The sequence below is a fragment of the Rhinolophus hipposideros genome (genome assembly GCF_964194185.1).
Source record: "Rhinolophus hipposideros genome assembly, chromosome: 13".
Classification (NCBI taxonomy): Eukaryota; Metazoa; Chordata; class Mammalia; order Chiroptera; family Rhinolophidae; genus Rhinolophus; species Rhinolophus hipposideros.
The window spans coordinates 66471452-66495226 of NC_138059.1; the positions used below are offsets into that span (position 1 = coordinate 66471452).

Consider the following 23775-nt stretch of genomic DNA (forward strand, 5'->3'; position numbering starts at 1 on the left):
TTATTACCTGTCTCTGTCATTAGCATGTGAGCATCCTAAGAATGGGGAGTTTGTCTTATTCACTGAGATATTCTCAGTTTTTAGGCGAATGCCTACTCATAGTGAGTGCTCAATATATATTGAATGGATGAATTATAGATTATAGATCTAAGACATACATGGTGAAGGTTCTGAATTTCAGATTGAGATGTTTGTATTTAATTTGTTATGTAGCTGTCAGCCACTGTGAGTCTTTGATTAGGATAACCTGGTAAAAATTGTATTTTAGGAAAGTTTAAAAGCAGTACAAATACTATCTAATTAAATAGTCACACAAATCCTATGAGATAGAATTTATTTTCACCATTTTGTAGGTGAGGAAAAGAAAAATGAAGTAACTTTTTCAACACCACACAGGTAATACATGATGGGGTCCAGGAGAAACTCCAAAGTCAAGTTTTTTAAACCACTGTACAGTGTTTTGCAACAAATCGGATATGGTGATGAGAAAGAGGAAGTAGTAAAACAGTGAGTCCTCAGATTTTAAGCCTTGGTGATTGGTAGAATGTTGGTAGAAAAATAACTTGAAAGATCCTGTTTCAAATATCCACACAATATATAACAAGGATTTCAAGTAGCATATGCTAAAATCAAATTCAAAATAAACTGATTTTTGAAATCAGTATGCTCTAGAGGTTTTTTATAATGCAGTTAGACTTATGAGCCTTGTAAGAATTCTGTTACCGTGACACTTTATATAAAATATAGTTTATTTTAGCTCTTAAAAGTAATATTTTAGTAAAGAAAAGTAAGTTTTATAAACTTACCTAGTTTTTCCATTGTTAAAGTTGATTTTAATAAGGAAATTAACTTGAAAAATCAAATCACTTCCCTAACCTGGTATTTACAGGAGCAGTGCTTGACAGTACACACTCAGTAAATATTCAAAGAAATGAATTTTTAAAAATTCACAAAGTGGTGTTCAACTTAGCTTTCTAATTATTTTTGTTCTGGTTTTAAAAGATGTTCAGTTTGAAACTGATGACCGAATTACACCCTTGGAATCAGCCCTGATAATTTGGGATTCACTTGAAAAGGAACATGACAAACTTCATGAAGAAATACAGAATTTAATTAAAATTCAGGTATGAGTGCTACTTTGTGTTTATAATTACCTGTTTTGCTGGAAAATAAAAATACATAGCATCTGAAGAAATTAAGAGCCACTTAATGAAAGTTGGACACTAAACCCAAGAGTACAGTTTAATATAATCATTCTCTTTAGAAATTGGACCTTTGGTGTATAGTCTTGACATGAGCTCTGAGAGCTGGGACTTAATTTTTGCTACCAAAGTGTTATTTTCCGCACTTCAGAAAATATGCCTCATCAATTTAAAGATTACCAAGCAACTTTCAAAGACTCGTGGTTTGTGCTCTCCCAATGTTTATTTAAAGATTATAAATATAAACATATTCGAATATTTGATACCAAATAAATGGATTTTTTGTGATTAAGAAAATGTGAAGTTTTAAGTGTGTAGAGAGAATTTTAAGAGTAGCCAAATAAAGAGCGAGAAGCCAAAAAAGTCATTTAAAGGTATAATAATAGCAGGGAAAATATATTTTGCTAACAGGCAAAGCACATACTAGAGATTTTGTTAGATAAATACACTTTTCCTTACTTAAAAAAAATTTTCTTTTACAGTTGGGTAGGAGAGAACATCCATGTGGTATCCTACCTGCCCAAGAATTATTGATAGCATAGTGACTGTCCGGTAGAATTAAGACCTGAAGAGAATGGGCAGAAAAATGACTGCTGCTTTTAAGAATTTCAACCTACAGCAAAGAGATTTATGTTACTCCCATCTGGAGGAGGACGGCTTCTAGAGGAAGCAGGCCTTTGATAATAGACTATTATAGTATAAAGCGTGGGTTACCATAAAATACATAGCAAACATGTAATATATTGCTTACTATTTGCCAAGTATGTACTATTCTAAGCACTTTCATATGTAACTAATCCTCACTACAACCCTATGAAACAGGTACTTTTATTTCTATCCTTTTACATATAAGGAAACTGAGGCACCAAGAGGTTAAATAATTCGCCCAAGTTTACAAAGTTACTTAGATGGTAATGGTGGTTCCATATTTACCACATATGGTATCAAAAAGGCCAATTTATAAAATGATTATTCAAAAGCATCTGGCTTCCTAGGTTTCTATTAGAGATTATCCAGAGATCCTACTCGCAAATTTTATGTCTCCTAATCATCACAAATGCCATTTACCTCCTCTCTCCTTTTCTTTTTACTTAAAATACTTAGGTGGGTCCTAAACATATATAATGTAGCTCCTAATTTATTTATTAATACCTGCCTTCAATTTGGCCTAAATTAGAAAGAGACAGAATGCTGGGTGTTTATGAGTAAACATGCAATGGGCCAATGAAAATTTTTCCTCTTTTCAAACCACTGTTATTTTGTCTGTGAAATATTTTATATGATTTATCAAATCAAAATTACTACATAAAATATTTTTTTAAGTAAAACACTTTAATGAATTTTATTTTAACTTTTTTTTTAACTGGTTTATTGGGGTGACAATTGTTAGTACACTTACATAGATTTCAGGTGTATAATTCTGTGATACATCATGTATATATCACATTGTGTGTTCACCACCCAGTCAGTTCTCCTTCCATCACCATATATTTGATCCCCCTTACCCTCATCTACCCCCCTCCTCCTTTACCCTCTAATAACCACTAAACTATTGTCTGTGTCTATGAGTTTTTGTTTCTCATTTGTTTGTCTTGTTCTTTTGTTGTTTTTGGTTTATATACCACATATCAGTGAAATCATAGGGTTCTCTGCTTTTTCTGTCTGACTTATTTCGCTTAGCATCATACTCTTAAGATCCATCCATGTTGTCACAAATGCTCCTATTTCATCTTTTCTTACCGCCGAATAGTATTCCATTGTGTATAGATACCACATCATCTTTTTCCAATCATCTGTTTCCATGTCTTGGCCACTGTAAATAAAGCTGCAATGAACATTAGAACACACTTGTCATTATGGCTAAATGTTTTCAGATTTTTGGGGTAGATACCAGGAGAGGGATTGCTGGGTCATATGGTAATTCTATTCATAATTTTTTGAGGAGCCTCCACACTGCCTTCCATAGCAACATAAAATATTTTAAATGAACTAGTTTAGACTTACCTGAGTTACTTCAATTTTAAACAACAGTTAGATATTTCAAAAAGCAATATGCGGTATGTATTTGTCATCCTGTCTTTTAGGCTGTAGCTGTTTGTTTGGAAAATGGCAGTTATAAGGAAGCAGAAGAAGTCTTTGGAAGAGTATTTGGTGATTCAGACGCTAACACGGTAATTGTGTAGAATCAGAATTTGAGAACTGTTTATATGGAATGAGGAAATTGAAAGTATATTGGAAGAGGAAAGGAATGGTTTATTTTTTAAACAGTAGAGAACAGTCCTGTCCGATAGAAATATAAGTCACATATGTGATTTTAAATTTTCTAGTAGCCACATGAAATAAGTGAAAAGAAACAAGTGAACTAATTTTAATAACACTTTATTTAACCCAATATATAAAAAAACATTTTTAACATTTTTAATCCATATAAAACCGTATTGATGAGATATTTTGCACTTTTTTTTTTGTACTCTTTGCAACGTGCATTTTACAGTTTTGTCTAAATTCAGGACTCACACATTTCAAGGGCTTAGTAGTCACGTGTGGCTAGTGGTTACTGTACTGGACAATGCAGGTATGGAAGGAGGCATTATAACTTGCTTATTTTTTTCTAGAAGTTTCTTATGTGATCATTAGTAGTTTTTGTGTGTATGTGTAATGTTAAGGTCAACAGGACTAAGTTTTTAAATATTAAAAGCAAAATGCCATTGGAATCAATTAAGCTTATTCAAAGAAAAAATCGTGTTACAGATTTTTTAGCAAACTTTGTATTGACCGGTAGCATACCTCTAGTGGTGTGCACGTATCATACATATGGAAGCAGATGTGTTGTCACAAAAGGAACACATTTGTGTGACGAGCCCCGAGATCAAGAGCATCACCAGCGCCCTCCCTGCAGTCACTGCCACCTGCTCAGGAGTAACCACTGTCTTTAGGACATCCAAGATGCGTTTGGTTTACGCTGGCGTCATATAGCAGGTTTACATTTGTAAGGTTGGTCCCTGGTGTTGCCTATAGCAACAGTTGTTCGTTCTCATCGATCCACTGTGGTAATAGACTACAGTTGATCTATTCCTACAGTTGATGGACATTTGAATCCTTTCCAGTTTTTGGCTATTACATGTCTTTACACATCTTCTGTAGAACAAATATGTATGTGTTTCTGTTGGGTGTACACTGAGGAATATAATTGATGGGTTATAGGACATGCACATACTCAGTTTTACTAGATACTCCCAGTTTTCCAAAATCGTTGCATTCCATTAATTCCTTCGGTACTGCGGGAGAGTTCCAGTGGCTTCACAGACCTTATCTGTGGTTTTCGTGTTAGTCATTCTGGCACGTATGTATGTATCACATTGGGCTTTAACTTCCATTCCCCTGAGGACTAATGAAGGTGAGCACCTTTTCACTTGCTGGTATGTCTAGAGTTGGGGGTTGTCACCTTAACCCATTGAGGGACTGAGACACATTGAGGGTAGGCTATAGTTTTTAGAGGCTCAGTTTGTCTGATATTTGTCTGAATATCAGTTTGTCTGAAATAGAGGCTCCTATTTCTGGGATATAACCCTCCAGATTGCAGCAGAAAGCCTGATACATTTGGTGTCTCCTCTGCCGCTACTTTTTGCCTTAGTACTATGAGGCTACTAAAAACTCTACTCTGCGTATACTTCACGAAGAGGAGAACCTTATAGCCAGTAAGCATCAGAGAGAGCTTAACCTCATTGGTATTAGCAAGCAGGGCAATGCAGAGTAACACACTGAAATAGCATTTCCTGTACCTCAGAAGGGCAGTGATTTAAAAGGTCCTACAATACCAGCAGTTGGTTCAAAAAGTGGAGAAATGCTAGGACTGCTATGCCTTCCTCTCTGGAGTGAATTGGTACTTAAACTTGGGAGAGCATTTTAGCAACATCTATAAGCATGCATTCCAGCATCCGACCTCTAGATATACACCTTAAGGTAGCTGTTTACACGTTTTAGAAGCTGTAAAACTTTATTTAAAAAAAAATCCCAGGCCCTACTGGGACAATTGGTCTGGGATAGAGCCTGAGAGGTTGACTTTTATAAGTTCTATAGCTTTTATTGTGCAACCAGCATTGAAAGAACTACTGTACAGGAGAAACTAGTGCTACGCCAAGAAGACATGTGGAAGAACACTGAACAGCATTGTGGTAATAGAAAACAGCCTGAATACTATCAACAGGCTGGAATAATGAAGGAGTAAATGGGTATTTTTGATCAACGGAATACTATACAACAGCGAAAGTTCTACACATATCAAATCAATATGGGTAAATGTCATAAACATAGAGTTGAGCAAAGTATAGCAGGATTCAGAATACACAGTATAACACCATTTATATAAAGTTAAAACCATGCTAAACAATACGATGTATTATTTATGTATGTATACATGTGTAATGCAGGTATGAAGAATGCACGGATATGGTACATTCTAAATTCAGGGTAATGGTTACTTTGAGGAGAAGGAGGCTAGGGGATTACCAGTCAGATTATCGTAGTAAACAAGCCCTGCATTTGTACAGATAATCTCTTATTTCTCAAGCTTTGTAACGGACATACAGGTTCATAATATTTTTTTAAAGTCCTTTTGTATGTGTGTGAAATATTAGGTACTTTCTTAAAAGTCAGAAAAAAAGATGTTGATAGGCCATTTAAAATATGAAAAATTTTTAAATCTCTTAATTGTGTCTCAGTTTATATTTCTAGCGATCTTTTTGGTTACGACAAAATTTCTAGTATCTTATTTGTGATTTTTGTTTCTTCTGTTTTCTTTAGCCTTTACAAAGGAAATTGCATATGATAATCTCTCAGAAAGATACATTTCATTCCTTTTTTCAACACTTCAGTTACAACCACATGATGGTGAAAATTAAGAGTTTTGTGAATTATGTGCTCAGTGAAAAATCATCAGCCTTTCTAATGAAGGTATGCAAATTTCAGAGAGACTGGTAGACTTAGGAGAAATTATTATAATAAAGGAGAATACTTTAAATAGAAATCCTTTAAAAACAAATCAGAATTTTATTTAGTGATTTTTGTAAAAGAATGTGACAATGTTACAATTAGTAAATCTAAAGAGTTAATCGGTCACCTTTGCAGTATTTTTACAACTTTTCAAAATAAAGGTTGGGAAAAATTTCTCAAATTAAAAAGTTGAAGTGGAAAACTTAGAATGGATTAAGAAGTAAGTGAAAAAAACATTTAGTTTAAATTTAAATTTTAAAGAAAGTTTTAGAATATTTTTGGAAAAGGGGTAGACTAAAATTTTTATAACATTTTATTCTCTGTCTTAGCCTCAAAAATTTTTAACAAACATTGATTAATTTGAGGTAGTTTTATTTTATAATATCTAGAATTTTTATTGCCTTTCTTTAACTGACCTTTTATCTTAAAATTGCCTAGAGAGTATTATGTGTAGCAAATACATTTACAAGAAAAGACCTCCATAATGCTTACAAACCAAGCAGGTAGCTAAAGTAGCTGCTGGTATTGTCATAGATACTGAGGAAAATAAACAACACAGTGCCCTTTATTGGTCTGTGAACAGACACTTTGGTTATGACCGTCAAAGAATTAGAAGCCTTAATCTACTGCTCTTTGTTTAAAATGGCTTAATGCACTTCTTTGTCTCTCACCATCCCCCCTTTTTAAGGCAGCAGCAAAAGTGGTGGAAAGTAAAAGAGCAAGAATGATTTCTCAAGATAAACCTGATAGCAGTGATACTGACATGGAAAGTGAAGCTAATTTGGATACAGGAAAAAGGTTTGTAAATTCACTGATACTTTTGTCTTACGAATGCAGTATCTTTATATCAAAGTGATACTAGTGAGGCATTGCTCATAAAAATCATTGAGCAGTGGGTGTCTTGTCTTGCTGATGATTAACATTTGGCTATTTGGAGTATGTAGAGTTTCTTCATGGTTTATGCAAAATTCTGGTTATATGTGCTGAACGAAAACACAGAGTGAGAACACACGCAGTTTAAGTGGTGTGAGTAATAGCATTTAGCATTCTCGGGGGACCTGCTCTCTAGAACAGTGTGAAGGTTGGAAGCCTGACTCATTTGCACCCCTTAGTCCTCAGACCCCACTGCCCCTCATCATGTGACTTTTACTGTCCCAAGACTTATTCTGTTAATCACATCTTAAAGCATTTTTTGTACATCTTCTCTAAGGGTAAGCTAACCCGCTTCGGCTGGTGCTCCACTGAAGAAATAGTGATTCGCTCCCGTGCTGGAGGGAAACCACCGTGTCAATCGTACATATCGAGAGACAAGTTCAGTCTCCAAACTTTCTTTAGGGATTTGCAGGGGTGATTTTTACAGAATTGAGTTTTACCTGTCGCTTTGGCTTTGGAAGCTAATCCTATCGAAAAAGATCAACTCTACCCTTATAAAGACCTTGTCTATTGAACCATTGGTCCATTCCCGCTATTCCACCCTTAACCCAGTCAAATCCCATGTCTCTGGAAGGACGCATTTGACAGTAGATGTAATATTGCTGCTTTTTCTTGGAGCTATGACTTGAACCCTGAAGATTCCTCATCCTAGCTATTTATTTAGAGGTGGGCATTGGGGTCCCAGTTAGATGGGCGTGGCTTCGGTCCCCTCAGGACTGAGCTCCATTACCTTAGTCTGCCCTCCCTGCCTGTGACAGCATCGCCTGCTCCTCGCTGGTTGTCTTCCCCAAAGGCTCTGTTCATGTCTGTCTTAAGACCCATTTTGCTCTTTGGCTTATGTTTGTCTCAGACCCATTTTGAGAAGTACAGATTTTATTTTTACTGGCTCAATTATTTCATCTTGTTTAGGGAATCAAAATTTAGTAATACTAAGACTCAGTGCATTCTGTGGCCCAGCCTTCCTGCCCAGTGTAATACTACTTTAAAATAAAATTAAAACTTACCATGATTCTTGCAGATAATGAACACATTTCCTATGTGCCCTCCTTATATAGTACCACCCACTTATTTCAAATGCCCTCCTACACAGAGTCAATGTGTGTGAAACAGAATTCTTGATGTTCTCATTTATGTCTTCTTCACCTCACACACATCCAGTTATCTCCCCAAGTGTTATGAATCCCATCTCAGAAATGCCTCTCTAATCTACTTTTGTCATTTATATCCTAAATTATTACTCAGCTTTGTACCACACAAATCCATCCTTGACATGACTTCCAGAGTTAGCTCCCCATGAAAACAAATCTGTTTAAATAACTTCCCAGCTTAATAACCTCTGTTGGCTTTCTGTTTCTTACTAGATGAGTTAGAACTTGTTGGCATGACTTACAAAGCCTCACATAGACTGTTTTTTGCCATAAACAACCTTGTCTCTAAGCATTAACCCCTCCCTGCTCACATATATGTACTTTCTAGCAACACAGAACTTCTCCCTGATCTTGAAATGTTACAAGCTCTTTCATGCCTTTACGCTTGCTTCAATTTTGAGTTCCCTTCTTTCTGTTCTCTCCAAGGCAAGCCCTTACTTGCCATTCAAGGTCTAGCTAAGAGATCGCCTGTAGGAAGTCTTGCTGAGCTCTCATCAGAGTTATCACTGCTGTGCTCCCACAGCACCAAGCCACACATCTTGGAAAGGAGCACACCTCTGCCTGTCCATGTCTCACTAGATTCAGGATTCTTTGCAGGTTCTTCATTAGCTTTGTGTCCTGGGTGCCTAGTTCATTACCAGGCGTACATTAGAACTTGTAGTACACTAGACCCAGGGAGCAAAACCAAAACTAGAGACCAGGATCAACAATCAGGCAACTCTCCAAACCTTCCTGGCAGCAGATAGAATCGGGACAAATAAAACATCACATTCACCAGTCTTGAGACAAGAATCTGCAGGATGCGAGTGAAGGAAGGAGAGAATCAGCGGTGTGATTGGGAGGTCAGGCAGATGCCGGGAAAGGTGAAGCCCCTCTGTTATCAGCGTGACATGAAATAAATACTCGGTGCTGATACAGCTGATACACTGTTTGAGGCCGTCAGAATTATCGATGTGAAACAGGAGCAGCAGACATTGCATAATTTGTTGTCAAAGTTTATAGATGGACATAAAAGCTGAAGAAGTTGATATGGACAGCTCCCAGGAAGTGTTAGCATTGAGCAAGGCCTTGAAGGATAGTTATTTACAGGTGGGTGGGAGAGGAAGTGTCATTTCAGGAGAGAATAGTTCCAGTGAAGGCAGGCAGGAGGTGTAAATGGTCATGCTGTGCTTGCGGAAGCCTGTTTTAACCACAGCAAAGGAGGAATTTGTTTAACAGTTCAGTTGGAGACTGCTGGGGAGGATAAGAAATTAAGCTTGAATTCATGGAAATTAAGGTGGATGGGGGAGTTTGTGAAAGAGTGACATTATGGGTGCTGGATTACAGCATTAACTGCTTCACTTATATTTCGGGACGTTTCATTTAACATCTCTAGTTGACACATCTGGGCAAAAATTAGCCATGTTGTGATGGACTATATATATGTCCTAATGTTACCAGGGTTTCTTTCCAAAAGATATTTCTTACAAATTGAAAAATGTAATAAATTGTGTGGAAAGTACTCTTATGAAAAGTGTGGTTTTTTTTTATTACATTCTTACAGTCTTTTTTTCTTTGAAGTGTTAGTGATAAACCATCTGCAGTAACTGAACCCACAGAGGGTACAGTATCCTTCCTGAGGTAAAGTAAATTGGCATTTTTCTTCTCTGTCTTTAAAATCTTAGCAATTCATGCAGACCTGGATATGTTATCGTAGCTGCCACATAAATGGTATTATTTAAAGAATATCACAGGGTCCTGCTAACTTCAACAGATATTCAAGACCATGGTGTTTCCTAGAATTCCAAACCATGGAAACCTGCCTTGGGGTCCCGGGTTGGCTCACACAGTTTGTACAAGGCCATTATTGGAATACACATATAGGGAGTACTTGAACTGAAAGCAGATGTGTAGTACTCTGATTCTGCCACAGAAACAAGGGGGGCGTGATGCTGGGGCAGGAAGGGGACAGGGCTTACATTTCTGATGAATGTCCCAAATTCTGATTTTATGAAAAACTGTGATCTACAAGAAATGCTGTGACAGACAGTACAACATGTTCAGAGAGCAGGAAGTCCGCATGAATGATTTCAGAGATAGATCAGTCAGGATGCTGAATGGAACCATGGGGGAGGAGGTCGTTGGAAATGAGACATTGAGGGGCCAGGATGGTATATGGGTGACCCATGGGAACAGTGAAATGATTCCTGGTGATAGCAGCAGTTGGGGGTAGACAAAGATCTGTGAATGATGGGAAGTACGTGGAAGGTAGCGAAGGACTATGAAGAATGCTACGTGGTGATACCCTCAGTACGTGAGTCCTCAAAGGCCAAGTTCTGTGTGGAAGCAGGATCCCGACAGTACCTTTCGTTAGGAATGGAAAATATAGAGACCCACCTCTGGGATCCTGTGGTTCGTGAAAGGGGGAAGATTAAGTCAGTGTCTACTTGAGAATGCCACAAGGGAGAGAAATAATTGTCCCCATGAAAGAGCTAGGTTTTAGACAAGGTGACGAGATGGAGGGCTGGTGAAGAGGTTTGAGAAAGGCATTCCAGAGAGTACTATAGAAAGTTTTGGGAGGGAGGGAGAGAGGGAGGAAAAGGACTAGCTGGTTGCATAGAGCATTCTAGGGGTGAAAGGACAGATTCAGGTAGTGATAAAATAGATGCCTAAGCTTAAATTAACTACTTCTTTCATCAGTTTGCTCCTTCATAAAGTTGGAATACCGACTTTGTAGGATTGACAAAAAATTCTGCGATAGCCTGTATTTCCCAACAGCCTTACCTTTCAAAAAAGCTATGAAGATAATCAAGTGATATCTGCCATCATGTATAAAGGAATTGTTGAATTTCTCTTTGGGAAAATGAATTTATAATCCATAGAAGAGAATGCAAGTTAATACTTTATAGTCTGAGGATTTTTTTCCTTGATATAATTGGAAAACCAAAAGAATCTGGATTTCTGAGTAGATAAGATGGAGAAAATAAGTGATGGGAGAGATGGAAAACTGATAACAAAAATCTTAAGAGTCCAAAGGTTAACATGGGGCACAAAGCAAGGAAAGCACGGAAGGAAACAAGCCAAAGTAGAAGAATGTCCTAGAACAGAGATGAGACTAATCATCTACCTTTTTCTATAGCTTTTCTAGTCTTTGTGGAACCAATCACAGTCTTTCATGTTTCATTTAGGTCTCACAGGAATCTCTTATCTAAGTTGCAACAGAAAAGCCAGCAAGATTTTAATGAGAGAGAAGAAAGAGCAGAAACTCATCCAAGTGAGTACTCGTGTTACATTTTAGAAGTGGAAAATTGATGTGTTCTCAAAAGCGAGCTGACCTTTGGTCTCAGCATTACACCACACTTCAGAAAACACACTTCAGAAAACTGGAGCACAAAAAGATGAAATGTTGTGACTTCACAGAGTTCATTAGAGGTGGTGGTTAATTTAGAAAGGGAGCTGTTCGGCCTGCCTAGTGTAGAGTCCTTTTGCTCTGGTGGTGCACTGCTTTTCTACCTTAACTTTACTTAGCAACCTGACATAGTTACTTATCTGAAACTTAAATACAGTTGATTCTTGTTACTCACAATAGTCATTGTCTGTAAAGCCCCTGTGAGCAGTGAATTAGTGAAAACTGTACCATTACAGGGGAATAAATACAGGGGTACGTTCCTCTGAGCCTCTGGTCACATTTTTGTCGGCTGATCAACACATAACCTGCTTCGTGTGTGTTGTTTTAAAGGCACCTTATTTAATATATATCGTTGCTCCATTAACATTCACCACATGGTCGGCAGCACTGTAACTGTTGTGTGAATGAACACGTTTTCTCTGGGGAACATCGTAGCCTCCTGGCACTTAGGAACACTGGACAGCATTGCCACAGCAACACTGCCAGCAAAAAGTACAAAAATGTAGTGCTACATAGGCTGAAAACTGGACAGTTATTTATAGCGTGAGTGCTAAAACAAGAAGGCAGGGCTCCCCCTTGTTCGCCTCAGCTGAGGGTGTACGCGTAGAGGTGATTCCGATTTTGTGCCACACAGCGCATGTCCGCCCATGACTACGAAAGCACTGAGGATTGACTTGAGTTGCAGAGTTTAGCAGGTTAGGTGAATTTGCAAATGCAGAATCCATGAATAATGCAGGTGGACCATGTATAGAATCTAGCTACCCTCCTCATTGCATTAAGAATTTGTTATCCTTATTAATATCATCCTCATTTTAAAGGTGGTAAAGTTACACTCAAAGATTTCGTTTCATGTTGGTGAAGTTCCAAAATTGTTTTTCTACATCTATTGCTGCAAAATGGCCAGGAATTATAATTCTAAACTAAAATAATTTGGTTCCCTTGGCCTACGTAGTGCCTATCTAACTAACTACAGAAACTGCTTGGTATCAGGAAATAAATAAGTCTCATATATCCAGCAAGAAGTGCAAGGCCACTGGGCCCATAGTGCACTACCTCTCCTCACATGTAATGTTAGAATACTCTTGTTAAGTTCTGCAAAGGACCCTCTTAAAATTTTGATTTGCAGTTGCATTGTAAGAACAGATAATTTTGGAGAGAATTGACACAATTATGTTTCTCTTCTTACGCATGAACAAAAAGTATATTTCTCTATTTAGATTGTGTTGATATTTTTTCTTGTAATGTATGTGTATATATGCACACATATTAGTACAGCTTTATAGTTTGCTACATACAGATCTTAACCACTTTTGCTAGAGTTTTACCTAAGAGTGTTATACTTTTTGTTACTATTGTAAATATTATCTTTCAGTTGTTTTAGTATTTTAACTGTTTACTGCTATGTAGAGATTTACTACTGAGTTTTTGTTTATTGATCTTGTAACTAGCCATCTTGCTAAACTCTTTAACTCTTATTTGTATATTCTTTTAGGTTTTCTATGTAAAAATCCTTTCAGTAATTATAGTTCTATTTCTTTTCAGTTACACATACATTTCTTGTCTTACTAAATTGACTGAATAAGAAAGAGGAAATAAGGAAAGGATTATATTTATTACACTGTGTCAAATACTTCTTAAATATTATCTTAAGAGAATTACAACAATTTTACTAGGTAAATATTGTTTCTGTTTTTAACAGATGATGAAAAGCCATGCTCTCCAGATGAAATGACTTGTTTAAAGACATAAAAAAATCGAGATTCAAAACACACCCCCTCTGATTTTCCAGTACTGATCTTTGCACAGCACCATGATTCAAAGGGGGAAAAAATTAAGCTCATAGACTCTTTTTCTTTAAAGTAGCTAAAAAATAAATAGGAATTTCATGGTAACCTTTAAAAATACAATTCCTCTTTTAATGTGACACAGTTTTTATGACTTTCTACTTTTAGATAGAAGAAAGATACAAGAAAATACTGAAAGCAGGAGAAAGCATGTTTTAAACAATCAGCCAGGAACTTCGCAAAATCATCGATCTAGGAAAAAACAGGTATGTTTATGATTTTTAAATAATACTTGATGTTAAATTCATAACTTGAATAATTGTGATTGTTTCACATCATTTCTTTTCACCCCTAAGAAAACATTGAGTGTAAATTGTTTCTTCTTGGCCATCTTTGATTTTGTCATCTTACATTAATGGACCAATCTGCCTATTCAGTGTTTCAAGAAAATACTTTATGTGCATTTTTAAATAGTCTTAAGTTAGGTTTAGATAGGGTTGTTCTTTTTTATTTAAACTTATTGTGATACTATCATAAAGTCAGTTCATCAGATGTAAGGTGGGACTTAAGTTTATGTTATAAGCTTTTATATTCATACTTTCTTAATAGAGATCCGATTTAAATAGGTTTTTCTGTGCTTTAAAAATAATAATGAGAAAGCACTTGATATGGAATTTTTCTATTCAGCAAGTTAAGATAGGCTAGTTTTAAGACTAACTTCATCTGTTTCCCCTCTAAGTGATTATAGCCATCTGTCCATTGTCTGAAACCATTGTTTCCTGTATTTTGTCTGGTTTTCTAGCTGTTTAAAACAGGTGAATAAATCTGGTCCTTGTTCTATCCTGGCTGGAAGTGGAAGGTGATCCTGTACTCTTTTTCTTACTCTCTTTTATTTAAGATGAGCATTTTCTGTTGATAAACTTTTGCAGATGGTTTGTTTTGCGATGTTAGAGCTCGGGCCAAGTTCCAGGCTACTAGGAGGATGTCCCGTGACTCAAGCTTATTTGGCCTTGACTTCTCTCAGTGAACATAGCAGGCACCTCCTACTTTTGCTTTGCTTCCTGCAAATATTGCTAATCTGTGTGATTCCTCATGTAGTCCCATCATCTCTAGCTTTGGAGCTATTGCAGATTGCGGGGGGCTCTTGCTGGTGCAGCGAGAGGTTTAGGGTGTGCAGCGCAGGGTGTGGTCCTCACTTTGGAAAAGCGAACCCCACAGGCTGTGTGAGCTCTGGAAGCAGAGTGCCTGTGCCCTGCTTCTTCACATACCTTTTGTCAGTTTCCACTGACAATGAATCCCTTCCACCTACATTATGGTTCAGGTCATGGGAGTCTTCTAATTTTATCAGAGTTTGGGATTTTATTTCTATCCTTGTTGCTATTGGGTGAATTCCCCCAAGAAAAATAGAGAAATACTGTCCTTATACCACTAAAAGTCTCACGTACTTTTGTCTTTGATTTTTTTGCACTGTGAATATGATGTGCCAAGGTGTAGACATTTGTGTTCTCTCAGCTTCCTGGATCTGTTTTGGTGTCTGTCATTAATTTTGGAAAATTCTCAACCATCATTACTCTAAATCTTTATTCTATGCCTTTTTTCTCTGGTATCCCATTACATGTACGTTCCATGTTCTGTGATTGTCCCCCAGTTACTGGCTGTTTTTCTGTTGTTTTTGTTTTTGTTCTTTGCTTTCAGTTGGGAAGTTTCTGTCGACATACCTTCAAGCTCACTGATTCTTTCTTCATCTGTGTCTAGTCTGATTCTGAGCCCGTCAAAGGCTTCTTCGTTTCTGTTACTGTTTTGTAGATGTCTGGCTTCCTTTTGTTTTTTTCTGAGGGTTTACGTCTCTGCTTACATTTACCCATCTGTTTTTACCTGTTGTCCCCTTTTTCCACTAGAACCCTTGGCGTATTGATCATAGTTATTATAAATTTCCACTCTGAGAATTCCAAAATCTCTGCCATAGCTGAGTCTGATGCTTTGTCCCTTCAGATTGTGCTTTTCACCTTTTAGTGTACCTTATAATTTTTGTTGATGGCTGGACATGATGTATCAGATAAAAGGAACTGAGGTAAAATGGCCTTTAGTGTGAGGTTTTATGGCTGTCTGGTGAGGAGTTATGCTTTGTTTGCTGTGGCTGTAGGTGTCCGGGGCTAAAATTTCCTTGTTTTTATCTCTCATTGTCTCTGGATTTCCCAAGAGACTCCTTAGTGAGGGTCCAAGGCAGCGCCTTCAGCTGAGGTTGTCACACAGGAGCCCTAGGAGTAAAATGGGGGCGGGGGAGGGAAGCATCTGTAGTTCTGTGAGTGTCTCATTCTTCTAGTGAGCACTTCTCAGCTTTTATTGTTCCCTCTTGGGTGAAACAGGAAGGCGAGAGGGGGCTGGACCTGGATGTTTGTTTCTACAGGTTAGTTAGGCTGTGGCAAAATCAATTTCTCTTGAGGGCAGGCTTCTGTCAGTGAGAACAGAATGCCCTGGAAGTGTTTCAGATTGGCTTCTTTTTCCCCTCCCCATTAGAAGAAGGGGGAGATTTTTCTCCCATCTTCACCCTGTGAACCGGGTGGGGCTTTTGGAGGTAAAACTCACAAAAGTTTGTTTTGCCCCACTGCGATTGGGCTCCTGGAGTTTTATAACTGAAGCTTGTCCGCAGTGAGACCCCATCAGTTCGTCTGTAACAGTTAAATGTTTCTACCTGTACTGGCTCCAGCTGTGAGCTTCTGCACCTGGCAAGCTGGGATTCTCTGTGTCCACCCTTCTGTCATCCTCGTTTTCAGGGCAGCAGTTTGCCCTGCAACATTAATTCTTTGATGGATCTAAGAAGAGTTGTTGACTTTGTTCAGATTTTTCCTTGTTCTGAGGACTGGAGTAGTATTTCCAAGCTCTTTATGTAGTGGTCCAAAACCTGAAGTCTCTGCCTCATACTTTATTTTTTTTAACTCCATGTCATGTTCTAATCTGCTCTCCAAAAGGAGGAACAGGTAAGGATTATCCTACCTGATGATCTGCCTCTGGTTCTTCTGGCAACAGTTCCAAATAGGACTGTAGGTGTTATTTATGGATGTTTTCGAGAAAACAGTTTCTTTCTTTGTATTCGAAACAAAACGTGGGTTATCAACTACATACTTTAAAGAGTAGCATATAGGTGCATTGTCTATCACTGTTTACTGTGCTAAAAAAGCATTCTGTGGCTAGCACTAGTGTCTGGTTTTATTTTTTGCTTTCACCTGTTGGCTTTCGGTGGGACAACTTGTTTCAGATGAATGCCAGACTTTATCTTATTTTGTGTTGAGATTTGTGTTCTTTAAAAATGTTTATTGCAGTAGTGTCTGCCTGATTAGACAGTTTCTCCTTGCTGCATTTGTCTGTTAAACAGACGGAGGTATTTCTGCTTGCCTCATCACAATTTAAAAAGAGACTTCCTTTTATAAATTTATCTTATTCAAGAAATAAATTCCTTTCAACAGTACTTTTTTCCATGGATGTTATGTACTGGGAGCTACTGTAAGTGTATTTTTTTTTACTATAAATGGTATCATTTTTAAGGCTTTATAAAACATTGTGCTTTTTCTTCTAACAGGCATTTGAAATGATCAAATATAAGTTATATAAAGTCCAGCTTTAGGAAAGAAAGATTGGTGTGTTTTCATTTGTTGTGCGCTCTTTGTATTTTGGGGAATGGTTATGGGCAGGGCTAGGATTGTTAGCATATTGTATGGATTCTATTTTTTATTTTTCAAGAAAAGCAACATACAAGAGGATAGCACAAAGGACAGTTGTTTTGTCCTGAAATATATCATTTTAAGCTCTTTGTTTACTGTGTGTCATTTCAAATGGAATATAGTACAATAAATTAAATGTATAAAATGAAGACATGAAGAGTTTAAGAAAAGGAGCAGACATAATGAAATTTTATGCCCTCATGTTTTCTTTCTGATCTCATCCTGATAAGCCAATTGTGTCACTCAGCTCTATCTATAAAAAGTGGCACTTGGCTTCTTTTAACTCTAAACTTTTAAAGAGTATAGTTATTAGTTGCTATATGATCATCTGTTCCATATGATGTTTTTCAAGACTTTTTACTTTTAAATCATAGATAAAATTAAGCAGACTGTAAAAACATTCAAATAAAATTAAATAAGGCATAATCAATCACAAAGTAACAATATATCTTTAGAGTTTCCCTTTTTTAATAGAAGAAAAAAGCAACTACTTAAACACTGTAGTTTTCAGTTAATTTACTGACAAAATTGTATTAGGTTGATGCAAAAGTATTGTGGTTTAAAGGTTGAAAATAGTTACAAAAACTGCAGTTACTACAGCACCAACCTAATAACTTTCTCCTACGCCAAAGGTTGGCAAACTTTCTATAAAGGGCCAGGCAGTGAATATTTTAGGTTTTGTGAGACACATACCGTTCCTGTCACTTTTTTTTGCTTTTTTTAGAAACTTTTTAAAATGTAAAAACTTTTGTTAGCTCCTGGGCTGTGCGAGCTATTTTAGCAATGGCTTGCCAACCCCTGCTATATGTGACCCACCGGAAAATGCTGCTTACACTTTTTGCACTCAGGAACCTAATAAATAGGATTTAAACAGATTATTAGTTATTTCTTGAGAGAAATGGGCTTTGCTATTATATCAGATACCATCTGTGCTCTCGATTCAAAGTAGTGTAATTCAGATTAAAACAAGAAAACAGTGCTGTGTTTATGAAAGTTACATAAACCAAAGACTACATTTTAAAGCTGAATAAATGTGTGGCAGCTTCTTCCACAATAGAAATTCTCTTGGGGACCATAAAATTGATAAGCTTTTTAAGGGGAGTCTAAGTGGCCCCTGGAATTTCAGGTAAAATTTGATAAACCTTTACTTGTCTGTGAAGCGGTTGATCACAAGTGAACAATCCAAGTCCATCTACGCTGTAGTGTGTACCCACAGCTTTTATCCCTTTCTCAAAGACTAATAACGCACTGCTGAAGTCCTTTTTGTCAGGAAGCCCACCTCCTCCCCCTTGAAACTCCTCACCACACACGTGCGAAGTTACATCTCTTGGCTTTGTGTCAGTGATGGCCAGTGTGGACAGGCTGTGTCGGCGTGGTGAGTGGCAGGGAAGTGCGTGGGTCAGAGGCTCCCAGGAGGGTGTCCGTCTCATCCGGGGGTTGAGCTGCTCAGCTGGTAGGTGGCGGCTCAGACAGACTCCTACGGGGGTTTGTCGTGGTCACTGCCAGGTTTACACATCTACACATGACAGTTGTCATCTCGCCTTGTTCTCTTCAAGCCACTTTGAGTTCACATTCATAGTGTATCACGCAAGTGAGGTCGGGTTTCTTTAATTGTAGTAAAATGCACATAACAAAAGTTGCCATCTTAACCGTTGGCAAGTGTGGATATATATATGTATATATATGTACACTACACACGTTCACATTGTTGTGCAACCAATCTTCAGAAGTTTTGCATCTTGCAAAACAAGCTCTGGACACATTAAACAGCTCCCCATTTCCCCCTCCCCCATCCCAGAGCAATCACCATTCTACTTTGTTTCTGTGAGTTTGGCTACTCCAGGGGCCTCATGCAAGTGCAATCATACAGTATTTGTCTTCTTGTGACTGATAGACGGATTTTTAATGAAAATGTGAAAGTCAGCGGGGAAATTGCTTCCTCATCCAGACAGTCAGTCACGCAGGCAGTCACATTGCTCCTTCAGCGTGTCAGCAGAAGGAATGATCAGTTGGTCACCTGTAGCAAACGAGAACTTTCTGTGTGTGATACTGATTTGACTTTTTAAAAAATTTTAGTCATTTTCTTCAAAAATAAACTAGTACAGTTTTAACTGGTTCATACTACTTGTTTTCAAAAACCTATTTTTATATAGATTTGAGTTTTATGTATATGTGTACTTTGCCCGACATAGACAGAACAGGGTTTACACTGAGTTCATTAATGAAATTAAATATTCATAAATTGTTTAGAGATATGTGGGATTAATAAATACCAGTCTACTAATAATTGTAGAGAAGCATCTTAGGACACAGTGTGCACTGAGAGTTAGACGAATTAGGGAATTGGGTTAGTGTTTAGCTGGGTCACTTTGTAGCTGTCTGACCTCCAGGAGCTGAGCCATCGTACACTTAATGTAAGATGAACAGTAATAGGCAGGGCCCTTAAAATGTTATTGTAACAAATACACGCTCTTACATAAGTCTCAGAAATGTATGCAGAAATTCTCCCATCTTTAAGAAACTAAAATTATCTTGATGAAAAAAGTTACAGCTGTAGTAGATACGTGCTTTAAAGAATTGTTCCTGTGAGTAACCGTTCTACTTTTTATCTACTTTTGATGGATGTTAACCAGCCTTATTCTGGCGATCATTTCACAATACATACAAATATAAAATCATTGTGTTGTACACGTGAAACTAATATGATGTTATATAGCAATTATACCTCATTAAAAACATAAAGAATTGTCTCTGCGAATAACTCCTGTTTTTTTATCAAAAGGCATGGCTTTGGGAAGAAGATAAGAATCTGAGATCTGGCGTGAGGAAGTACGGAGAGGGAAACTGGTCTAAAATACTATTACATTATAAATTCAACAATCGAACGAGTGTCATGTTAAAAGACAGATGGAGGACTATGAAGAAACTAAAACTGATTTGCTCAGACAGTGAAGACTGATGTGTTTGTAAAAGCTTGGTAAAAGGACAGTTAAATATTTTGATCATTGCTTTTTGTTTGAAACTTGGTGGTCTTTGATGTATCTTAACGTTTTTATTTAAAGCATTATAGTACTTTTCTTGGCACAGCCATTTGATTAACTAAGGATTTGTGCTATAAGAGTAAGATGATTTGCCATCATTGTATATTTTAAGAACCTTTTTACTTTGATGTAATGTAGATTTGTTGAACTCTGATGCTTTCAGTACCTCTACCTCCAAATCCTATATCAATAAAAGCATGAAAACCTGGTAGGAGAAAAACTACATTTCTGTTAACCAATTCTTAGGTTCATAGGCTGACTTCAGCTCCACAGCGCACACATGAAAGTGATGTTTCTAAATCAGTAATTAATAATAGGCCTTGAACATAAGAAGGAATGATTTATGGCCTTGACGTATTAACGACTAAAACATTTGTTTATAGAATGAAATGTACAAAGTAATCTTTGTATTTTAACATATTTTAATTTTAACACATTATAATTTCAGTAGTTTCATATAAAGGAAAAAACTTAAACAGTAATATCTGTAGGACAAAATTTGTACTATCACCAAGGATCTCTTCATGTCTCATTTAGGTACATTCGACCTTTCTTCCCATGTTAAAACCTAGCCAAAGTTCGTTTTAAATAAAGCTTCTTTATAACCTGGTGCCATAAATATCATTTTCTTTGATATTTTTAATATAGCAACAGTGTACCTAAATGGTGTTCTGTAAATGCTTGCACCGATACTAACCAGAATCATTTTCTCATCTGTGATGAATCCTAAATAAGCGAGGTCATACACACCTTTGCGTTTTCACCAACATTTGATTCTTTAGAGAATTCAGTTAAAAACCAATACAGATATTTAGCAGGTTGAGTTACATGTGCTTTATTCAACAATTGAGTGGAAATACTGAAGTATTTGCATAAAAAGTTAAATAATATTTTGTCATTTGTATTTCTTCTAGCATTGTACATTACTTTCCCATTGTGTCTGAATTTGTTGTCATATAGTCATAGTAAACAGAAATGTGGATAATTACTGAATGCCTCCTGACTCGATCTGTGCTGTCACACCACCCCTTACTGTCACTGTGTTTCTTGTAGACATTTTGATGGTTAGTGCCAAAGCAGGCAGCGTGAGCCAGAATGGACCTGTAAGTCAACCTCCTCATTCCAAACATACCATAAACCATCAAATCTCAGTTGCCATTCACTATAAGGTGCTCAATTATTTTATGTGCCACTGAAAAAGATCACTGTCAATTACAGTATGGTGCTTTCTTATTTAGAATTTTCTTATTAAAAGAGAGATGTAGATTTAATTAAAACAAAGATTTTTATTATATGACTGTGGGTACATAAAAAGGAAAAGGACCATTACAGACAGGTCCCTTGTACACTGGTTCCAGTTTACCCCAATATTAATTTGTAAAACTGAGGTATATTGATATTGATACAATCCACAAATCTTACTCAGATTTCCCCAGTTTTACTTGTATTCTGTATGTGGTGTGTGTGTGTGTGTGTTTACCGTGTTTCCCCGAAAATAAGACCTAGGCAGACATCAGCTCTAAATGCATCTTTTGGAGCAGAAATTAATACAAGACCCGGTCTTTTATATTACATTATATTATATTATATCATATTACACTCGGGCTTATTTTAATGTAAGACCCGATCTTATATTAATGTTTGCTCCAAAAGACACATTAGAGCTGATGGTCCGCTTAGGTCTTACTTTCGGGAAAACACGGTAGTTGTAAATAATATATCATTTGTGTAGATGTCTGTACCTCCCACCTCAGGCAAGATACTGAACAGTTCCAGCGCCAGATCCCTCCTGTTGCTGTATCTCACTCTTACATCATTCCTCCAACCCCTGGCAACCACCACTCTTTCATTTTGGTAAGGTGGTTTTGGTGTCTTTGCTTACTCCACTTGTGAGGACAGCAGCCCGTTATTTGGTGCAGCTTGATGGGGCCAGAGGGGGCTGCGCAGACCTGTACTCCCAGAATTCTGGTTGTGTCTGTTGACCTGTCTGGCAGTTCCCTGACGGCTTAATTCCGAGGTTGGCCTTTGTTTTGCCCCTTCTGAACTCTCTGGGCTTTAAAAACAGGGCCTACAAGCTGAAGACAGACCAGAAGTCCTGGGGAGGAAGCTACATGGGGTAAGGAAGGGTTTTGAAGGACTCAAGAAAACCAGGGCACTAGAAGGCTGTGCACATGCCCAGAACTGGACCGTCTCAGAAAAACCTGGAGGCCCAATGCCTCCATCTTTGAACGATCTCTGGGCAGTACACGTGCCGGAGGTGAAGGCTAAGGCTGCGTTGTAGTTGGCTGGCTAGGCATTGGCGTACCCCACCTCAGAGCCAGTCTGCACAGGCCGTGAGAATGTCTTGTTTCTGTGACTTGAGGCATTTAAGGAAATTCAATACTCTGTATTCTTTGCTGTTTTTTCTTTCACTCAACATAATATGTAGCTGTAGCTTGTTCCTTGTCGTTTCTATACAGTAATGTGTTGTATGATTATATCACAATTATTTACCTGTTATGCCATTGAGCATTTGAGTTGTGGGAATAAACGATGACCACTCAGAAATGAGAACAAACAGGCAGTTTGCTCAGAGCTTGCTGTAGCCGGGGGTCCATCACGAGTGTTGGGCAGAGACTTACAGTGGGAAAGCTTTGGAGTGAAAACCAGAGAAGGCTCAGGCCAGCTCTGGCTGGAGGTCGTTGGCCTGTGGAAGCTGGGAGCTGGCCCGCCAGCAGCAGACCTCTGGTGTGCTTGTTTTGGCTTGCTCTGATTGGTTCCGAGTTGGAAGGATGTTGGCAGCCATCAACCATGCCCTGCCATGCTGGGGGCATTTCTGTAGTTTGCCTCGGCATTCTCCACGCTTGCTGCAGAGCTCGTGGTCAGTTTGTTACACACGGTCTGTCCGTTGTGGGTTTGTATTCAGGCTGTCAGACTTGTTTCCAGTCTATGGCTGCAAGACTTTGCCCATTTAATACAGTGTGACACTAAGACTGATAACTCTTAAATAAACTGCAAAATTAGGGATGATATTAAAACCCCTAGAGTACCCATTTAAAAGAATACAGATAGAGAGCCAATCGCTATTAAAAATTACTCAAATAATCCAAAAGAAAGCAAAAGGTGGGGGGAAGGGAAACAGAAGCAAATAAAACCGTAAGGACAAACAGAAAAAAAAAATGGTACACCTGAATCCAACCACGTCAGTAATTAACATTAAAGGTAATAATGGTCTAAGCCAGAGGGTGGGCAAACTTTATGTAAAGGACCAGATACAATATTTTAGACCTTGTGAGCCATTCAGTCTCTGTCAACTCTGCTCGAAATTAGTCATAGACAAAAATATGTGAATGGGTGTGACTATGTTCCAATAAAACTAGATTTACAAAAACCGACAACCAGCGAGATTTAGCCTGTGGTCTGCTGACCCTTGCCGTGAGAATGTCTTGTTTCTGTGACTTCAGGTTTTAAATTTCACGAATTTGTCTCCCAAAATGGGGTTTTTTTTAAAAAAATTCGTCGTTTGGTGCTCAGTGGGACCTCCCCACCTCAGGAAGAATGGCTGTCACCTCTGATTCCACCTTCTTTT

The 23775-nt window shown here is 37.7% G+C and overlaps 2 protein-coding genes across 3 annotated transcripts in view; one reads left to right on the plus strand and one right to left on the minus strand.

The window, feature by feature from the left end:
- The window catches only part of TERF1 (telomeric repeat binding factor 1), a 29526-nt gene extending 8330 nt beyond the window's left edge, over positions 1-21196 (plus strand). Inside the window, exons 3-10 of one of the 2 annotated variants that reach the window (XM_081069907.1) lie at positions 1003-1124; positions 3287-3373; positions 6006-6155; positions 6883-6992; positions 9836-9895; positions 11443-11528; positions 13616-13713; positions 19949-21196. In XM_081069907.1, the coding sequence (XP_080926033.1) occupies positions 1003-1124; positions 3287-3373; positions 6006-6155; positions 6883-6992; positions 9836-9895; positions 11443-11528; positions 13616-13713; positions 19949-20125 (890 nt within the window). In that variant the 3' untranslated portion in view covers positions 20126-21196. The remainder of the gene's footprint in view (positions 1-1002; positions 1125-3286; positions 3374-6005; positions 6156-6882; positions 6993-9835; positions 9896-11442; positions 11529-13615; positions 13714-19948) is intronic. The other variant, XM_081069908.1, reaches the window with a different exon arrangement.
- The window catches only part of SBSPON (somatomedin B and thrombospondin type 1 domain containing), a 30050-nt gene continuing 23894 nt past the window's right edge, over positions 17620-23775 (minus strand). The window contains exon 6 of the mRNA XM_081069909.1: positions 17620-19183. The gene's annotated coding sequence lies outside the window, so the exon portion shown is untranslated. The remainder of the gene's footprint in view (positions 19184-23775) is intronic.